Below are 7,554 nucleotides of genomic sequence, written 5' to 3'. Positions count from 1 at the left end.
TTGCCTGGAGAATTCCGTGGACAGAAGAGCCTGGCGGCCTCCAGTCCGTGGGGCCCCAAAGAGTCAGGCGTGACTGAGCAACTGACACTTTCTTTTCTACTGGACAGAATCAAAGGGAAACAGAACTCAGAGAGGAGGGAGAAAATTGACACAGGATGAAGGTGGGTGAACTGTTTGAGTGTAAGGGCCGTGAGTTATTCAGCTTTGTGGCTCAGTCCTGGTACAGTGCCTGGTACATCGAAGGCACTCAACTTGTATTTGTGAGGTGAAAGGGTGGCTGGATGGATGATGGATGAGGGCTGTCTTATAAGCGAGAAAGCTTAGCCTGAAGACAAGATGGTTAAAATGTCCATGTTACAGATACCCAGAGAAAATGATGGCCTCTTCCTGAAGTCAGACTTCTGAGGAGCGGACCGAGCTGTAGCCTAGGACAGGCAAGGTACCTAAGCCAGGAATGGGGAACTTTGGGATGACATAATGAACTCTGGGGGTCACTTCCTTTTTCGTCTAGATAAAAGGTCTTTGGGGAGACAGCTGGCTGGGAGCACCTGTCCCACCAGGGTGAGCGTGCAGGATGAAGACTGCTGACAGCGAGGTCCCGGACGTGCACTTCACGGTGGACAAACAGAACGTCTCCCTCTGGCCCCGAGGCAAGCATTAGCCTCTGCTCAGAGCCTGCTCAGGGTTCTGTGGCCAAACTTGCAGTTGGCTGCTCCTTCATCAAACGCTCTCCTCTGCTTCCTGCAGACCCTCCTCCCAAGGTGTGTCCGTCCCAGGCTCTGGGGAGACTCCTCACGGTCCGCGCTGTGGTCATCCTCCTGACGCTGGTCGTCTATTCTCTGTAAGTCCCCAACTTTGGTCTGGGCTCAGTCCTTCCCCAAGGCCAGGGATCCTTCCCCTCTCTGGTGGGCTCTCCCGCCTCTGGCTTTTTCATGTGTTTTGTTTCCTCCTCTTTCTGTGTGCAGTCAGAGAGTCCGCAGCTTCTCCTTCCTTTCCAATTCCAGGGAGATTTTCCTGACTGGGATCAGCATGCCTGTGCTCAAGGTATGCTCTTTTGTTCCCAGGAAATGTTCATCCCATCTTCATCCTGGGTCACTTTTCTCCTTCCTCTCTGAATTCTGTGTCCCTTTGATTCAGAGCCTTGTGGGGAACCCCCAAGAGTGAGCATAATGATTGCTGACCCTGTGAGGGGTGGGGTCCCGATTGTAACTTCATCCCCAACTGACTCGGCCAGGTTAGGGTTAGGGAACACCTCCCCCTACCCCACAGGACCCTTTCATGCTCTCTTCACTCTCCTGCTCCCACAAAGATCATGTCAAGGGAGATGCCCTACTTCTTCACTGGATGTGTGACTTATTTTTCTTTTTCTTCCTGCTTTGCGAAGCCCGATTGGCCTTTGCTGCTGGTAGAAGCTTCTTCCTCTCATTAGATCTCCAGAGAGCAGACAGAGGGAACATCTGAATTCTCCCTTCAAGGCCCCAGGACACCTTTGGACTTAGTCTTAGAGGCTCTGAGTAGAATCCCCCCCGCTTTGAGTCCACTGGTATACTTTTGGTTTCTTCTGGGGCCTGAGCAGACAGTAAACAGCGGGTAGGACAAGGGAAAGGGAGAAGTGGTTTCATAATTCCCCCTTCTTGTTTTCTCTGGAGAAGAAATCACCTCCAGACAAGAAGTCTGCATGGCTGACCCCTCCAATGGCCATGAGGGACCTATGGGCAGTCATGGGGGGGACGGTGCTTCCCTAGCTGATGGGCACTGTGGGAGTCTCTGGAAAGAGGGGGCTGGGAATCAAGTGATGGGGCCCAGCATGACGTGAGAAGGATGACAAGGGGGTGACTGAAGGTATCTCCTTACCAAATGTGCCCTGAACGTGCAAAGGAAACATAGAACTGGATTCTAATCCCCGCTTCTGCTTACCTATGAGAGCCTCAAACATATCCCATGATTTACCAATCTTTGCATGATCTGCATCTGCCAGAGTCCCTGGCACATGGAAGGTATCCATCCCATGTTTGTTGAATGAATACATTATGACTGAATAGAGGGTGGGCAACTGCTCCTTGGGCGGGGTCCCTGGGAACCTTCCCTCCCCTCCTTTCGTCACCCTGGCACCACCCCACTCCAATCCCTGAGGGTCCCTGCATCTGACCTCTTGGCTTCCTCAAATTCAGATCCCTGGTTTATGAGCACAGTATCAGATGTCAAGACCAACGCCCAGTTGCTGAAAGGTCGTGTGGACAACATCAGCTCCCTGAGTTCTGAGATCAAGAGGAACAGAGGTGGCCTTGTGGCAGTTGGCATTCAGGTCCAGATGGTGAATGCCAGCTTGGATCGCATAAGTTCTCAGATCCGGAGGTTGGAAACAGGCTTGAAGGAAGCCAGTGCACAGCTGCAGGTGCTAACAAGTAGCTGGGAAGCAGTTGATGAGTTAAATGCCCAAATCCCAGAGCTAAAACAAGATTTGGATAAAGCCAGTGCTTTAAATGCAAAGGTCCGGGAACTCCAGAGCGGTTTGGAGAGTATCAGCAAATTGCTTCAACAGCAAAGTAAGTGACTCAGAAAAGAGCGTTGCAAGTTGGCCAGTGGCCTGTGGGACCTTATTAACCTCAGGCATGATGCCATTGGGCTAGTATGTGTGGAGGAAAGCATGGGCATGGCTGGAAAGTTAAGAAGAGAGGGCTCAGCACTGGAGTTGGGGAGGACTTGGGGGCTGTTCAGGAGAGAAGGGACCAGGGACCAGTCGGGGCTCCCACACCAAGTCACAGAATATGAAGACATTAGGGAGTCTCTCTGTCTGGGTCCAAACCTCACCATTTTCCAGCAGTTCCTGCCTAGAGCTCAGGGGCTCAACCACTTGTGATGGTCAATGGAGAGACAGATTTTTGATCCATCCTCTCTCACTCTCCCCTCTCTGAGCCCAGAGACTCTACCAATCTCAGACTTTCAGGATCTGAGGGAGTGTCCCCAAGCTCCTACACAAGGACCAATGGACCCCAGAGCCCAGCCCCATTCACTCTATTTCTGGGATCCTGCTCAAATACTCCCACCCAGCCAGCACCAGAGAAAGCAGGAACACCAGAGTTCACATTTCACCCTTGTTCCCAGATGACATTCTCCAGGTGGTTTCTCAAGGCTGGAAGTACTTCAGGGGGCACTTCTATTACTTTTCTCAAATCTCGAAGACCTGGTACAGTGCCCAGCAGATCTGTTTATCGAGGGACTCCCACCTGACCTCAGTGACCTCAGAGCGTGAACAGGTGAGTGCTGTCCCATGGGCACTAGGAAGGGGGTATATTGGTAGCTGTATCAGGCAGGATGGGCAATATGATGCTTCAATGACAAATATTCCCAAATATCAGTAATTCTTCACAATTACTTCTCACTTACACACTACATGTCCAACAAGGGCCAGCAAAGGGGTTTTGCTCATTGTGGCTACTTAAGGGCTTAGGCCAGACGAGATTTCATATCAACATACATTTCCACAATTGCTGAGGTGAGAAAAGGGAATATGGTACATTGTATGTTGGCCCTTAAAGCCTGGAAACAACACATTTCATTGACCAAACAAATGATGCAGTATTTGTAGCTTCAGAGAGGGCAGGATAGTTCAACCTTTCCATGTGACCAGAAAAATAGAAATATTTGTGAATAGCATTAACGACACCATCTAGCCCAAGAAGTCCTCTACCTGGTGAGACAAAATATTAAACAAGCTCCTTTCATCTTAAGTGGGCCAGCAGAGCAGGTCAGAGTCAGAGAGTCAGAAGGGAGTCCCAACCCTGTGTCTGTGGGTTCAGGAGCTATGGCTGGGGATGGGTGAAGATGCTCCGATACCTCATCTCCGCCTGCTGTCTTCCTGTAGGAGTTCCTCTACAGGACAGCAGACAGACTTCCCTACTGGATTGGCCTGACCAAAGCAGGGAGTGAGGGGGATTGGCACTGGGTGGATGGCACTCCATACAACAAGGTCCAGAGTAAGAAGTAAGTCCTGAGAACCCTCTGTCCCAGGCTGACTTTCTTGGGCTGGGTCCAGGGCACGAAGAGTTGGGGGGAGAGTCCCACTGACCATGGGGTTAGCCATTCTTCCTGTCCTTGATCAGCAGGAACATTGACCAGAGATCTAGCTGATCTCTGCCACTGATTGGCTGTGGAACTGGGGACAGATCCACGGCTACTCCATGCCCTCTGGGAGCATGACCGTCCACTCAGCCTTGGCAGGGACCTCATTCTAAATCTAGGTCTTTGCATTGTGGGATCCTATGGGGCCTTGAGAGTGGGTGGGCTGGTGTGGCCCTAAGTTGGGGGGAGATTGCAGGCTCAGAGGTTGACGGATAACTGGTCCCCTTCCTCTCAGGCATGGAAAGATTTGCAACCCTACCACCCCAGACCGAAACTGGGGTTGAAGTCTCTCATTCACTCGCTGGAAATGCATTTTGCTTTGTTTTTTCCTTCATTAGGTTCTGGATTCCAGGCGAACCCAACAACTATGGAAACAATGAACACTGTGTCAACCTAAAGACGCCCTCACTGCGCTCATGGAATGATGCCTCCTGTGACAGTACATTTCCTTTTATCTGTAAGCGACCCTATAAGCCCTCAGAACCGTGACCGGACTGGCCCCTGTGCCAGCACTTTAAGCTCCAGTGCTCATTGAACTCAAGGAAATGCGCCTCTCTCCTTTGTCCTCCAGGGTGATTTTGAACCTTAATTTTTCACGCTTTGAAATTGTCCTGAAGGCATTCCAGAGTCCACCTGCCTTGGCTGGGATTTCTCTGGCTCTGCAGTGGATATCTTTTCCACTTCAGCTGCAAAGGCAGATGAAGTGGAAAGGATATCTTAGGTTGAAATGCGGAGGTGAGGGTGGACAGAATAAGTGTGCACTGCCCCAGCGAGATGGAGCAAGATACACCATCTTGGGCAGCACCCTGGAGGGGTCCATCCCTTTGGAGAAGCCTCAGCTTTACCGCATGAAATCTGTGTATGACCACCCCAGCGATTCTCCAGAGACTGAGACTCAGGGCATTTCCAGTTGATACCCCAGAATTCCCAGTTGCCTTCCTAAGTGTTCTCAGTGGGAAGAGCTCTGCCCTTCGTAGGCCCTGTTCATGCCAAGTACCCGTGGTCCCCTTCATCCTTATCCTCTGAGACCTGAGCCCCTTCCTCCCTGGGATAGGCTTGACTGGTTCAGGTCAGGGGCTGGATGGAAACGTGTCCCTGCAGACCTAGACCAGTATCCACGTGCTTCTCCCTACCCATCTCTTGCTGGGTGCTCCTCCCCGGGTCCCAGTCTGTCTGCCCAGCTCCTCCGCCTTGTTCCCTGGGCCTCCTCTTTCTTCTGCATCTCCTCTCTTCCTGGGGTTCAGGGGAAGTGGCCTTCAGTAGAAAGGGCACCCCAGCCTCGTTAGAATAAAATGCTGCCTGGTAACAGGCCACTCTCATTTTCTTCCTGGGGGTACAGGTGGATGTGTGGGGTAGAGGGAACATTTGTTCCACTGGATATGAAGTTCTGGGGTATCCTCAGGAAACAGTTAGGGGTTCAAATAATAGTCAGAAAGTCCCAGCCCTGGAAATGCCATAAAACATGAGCAGTACTTATCTTTGGTTTTTACTGAAATGCAGCCGAATAGGACTGCAGTGTCTGGCATGTCACCACCTTCTGGGTGGTCTTTCTTCTTAGACATTCGCAAACCAGCTTCTGTTCTCTGGCTTTGCACTGGATGGGGAGATGCATCAGGTCTCCCATTCTTCACAGAGACCATGATCACAGCCATCAGGTCCAAATCTGCTGTCCAGGGGCTGAAGCAGGAATCCAGGCTGCACCAGCCAGAGTGGAGCAGAGAAGAAGCAGAAAGGGGCGCTCTGTGAACGCATGGCAGGCTCAGCAGAGCGGACCTCCCTCCTTAGGGTCCTCGTTAGGTGCCCTCTTTAGGGTCCTGGAGGGAGGATGTTTTTCTTCAATGACTGTGATCAGCAGAGTGGTGTTCTGGTTGTGAAGAGGTTGAAGTGGAGGGATATTAGGAGGAAGCTTGAAGGAACATGGGGCAAATGGGCTTTTTAAAAATATGGTGATGATGAGGGATGAACGGTCAGTGATGGGGTTCGTATGAGAGCATTTGCCCAAAGCTCCGGGGACATCTGAAGACTGGTGGGTGGGGGCACCTCAGGGAAGTGAAGCCCGGCGAGCACACAGGATAGGCTGCGTGGGCGCAGAAGGCATCTGCATCTTCTCTAAGAGATACTTGGCTGTTCTTACTCTTCATAATTTGAAGTAGCAAATTATGGAGAATACTATTTCTTCGCAGTGTCAACTACCTGCTCATAGCACTGGCTGATGGAGAAATGAAATACAAGTTGTAGGCTCAGAGCTGCCTCTAGGGAACTGTCCCATTGTGCTTCCAAACCTGACTCTGCTTTCCACTCTGCTGTCACGCCTGACCTGTTGGTCACCATGTCTGGCTGCCATGCTTTGTGTGTTCTTTTTAATTAAAAAAATTTTTAAAAAGTTCCTGGATGATTGCATTTTATTCATTTTTTGACATGGTTTTATTCAATTTTTTAATTAATTTATTTTAATTGGGGGATAATTACTTTACAATATTGTGATGGTTTTTGCCATACATCGACATGAATCAGCCATGCGTGCACTTGTGTCCTCCCATCCTGATCGCCCCTCCCACATCTCTCCCCACCCTATCCCTCTTGGTTGTCCCAGAGTACTGGTTTTGAGTGCCTTGCTACATGCATCGAACCTGTACCGGTCATCTGTTTTACAAATGGTAATACACACGTTTTATTTATTTACTTGCTTTTGGCAGTGCTAGGTTTGTTGCTGCACGCAGGCTTTCTCTGGTTGAGCGGGGCCTACCTTCTAGTGGTGCGTGGGCTTCTCATCCAGTGGCTTCTCTGTTTGCGGAACATGGGTTCTAGGTGCATTGTGCTGTGCTGTGCTGTGCTGTGCTCCTCTGTCCATGGGATTCTCCAGGCAAGAACACTAGAGTGGGTTGCCATGCCCTCCTCCAGGGGATCTTTCCAACCCAGGGATCAAACCCAGCTCTCCTGCCCTGCAGTCAGATTCTTTACCATCTGAGCCACCAGGGAAGCCCAAGAATACTGGAGTGGGTAGTCTATCCCTTCTCCAGGGGATCTTCCTGACCCAGGAATTGAAACGGGGTCTCCTGCACTGCAGGCTGATTCTTTACCATCTGAGCTACCATGGAAGCCCTAGGCTTCAGTATTTGCCGAGTGTGGGCTTAGTTGCTCTGCAGCATGTGGAATCTTCCCAGACCAGGGATCAGACCCAAGTCCCCTGCGTTGGCAGGCAGGTTCTCAACCACTGGATCACCAAGAAAGTTCCTGAGCTGCTGTGTTGAGTAGCGTGTGACCCTGCCCCACACTCCAGCTTCCTCCCCAAGGTAGGCACTTGTCACTAGGGCAGTGGATTCAAAGGCTTGCATTGTAAGACCTAAAATTTCACTTATTGCCATGACATTTTTTGGGTCTTACGGGGCCCCCAAAGCCTAACTATGGGTTCCCCCACTCTCACCATATGTG

At 50.9% G+C, this 7,554-nt stretch overlaps 1 protein-coding gene across 1 annotated transcript; it reads left to right on the top strand.

The window, feature by feature from the left end:
* Positions 1 to 358: 358 nt before the first annotated feature.
* Positions 359 to 6,458, top strand: CD207 (CD207 molecule). The gene is made up of 7 exons (XM_088841757.1): positions 359 to 439; positions 512 to 650; positions 748 to 841; positions 2,134 to 2,546; positions 3,106 to 3,257; positions 3,866 to 3,984; positions 4,461 to 6,458. The coding sequence occupies exons 2-7, from the start codon at positions 575 to 577 to the stop codon at positions 4,609 to 4,611; spliced, it is 1,005 nt and encodes a 334-aa protein (XP_088697883.1). The 5' UTR covers positions 359 to 439; positions 512 to 574; the 3' UTR covers positions 4,612 to 6,458.
* The last annotated feature ends 1,096 nt before the right edge of the window (positions 6,459 to 7,554 follow it).

Source organism: Moschus berezovskii, chromosome 11, assembly GCF_049115385.1.
Source record: "Moschus berezovskii isolate FMDL1 chromosome 11, NW_MosBer_1.0, whole genome shotgun sequence".
In the NCBI taxonomy this organism is placed as follows: domain Eukaryota; kingdom Metazoa; phylum Chordata; class Mammalia; order Artiodactyla; family Moschidae; genus Moschus; species Moschus berezovskii.
Note: the sequence above shows the minus strand (reverse complement) of the source record. Positions and strands in the feature narration are given on the sequence as shown.

Excerpts from the sequence above, each read along its gene's own strand:
- CD207 (XM_088841757.1), top strand. The coding sequence starts at position 575 with ATGAAGACTGCTGACAGCGAGGTCCCGGACGTGCACTTCACGGTGGAC. Across the intron at positions 651-747 it reads CGTCTCCCTCTGGCCCCGAG|ACCCTCCTCCCAAGGTGTGT; the intron begins GCAAGCATTAGC and ends TGCTTCCTGCAG. Across the intron at positions 3,258-3,865 it reads TGACCTCAGAGCGTGAACAG|GAGTTCCTCTACAGGACAGC; the intron begins GTGAGTGCTGTC and ends GTCTTCCTGTAG.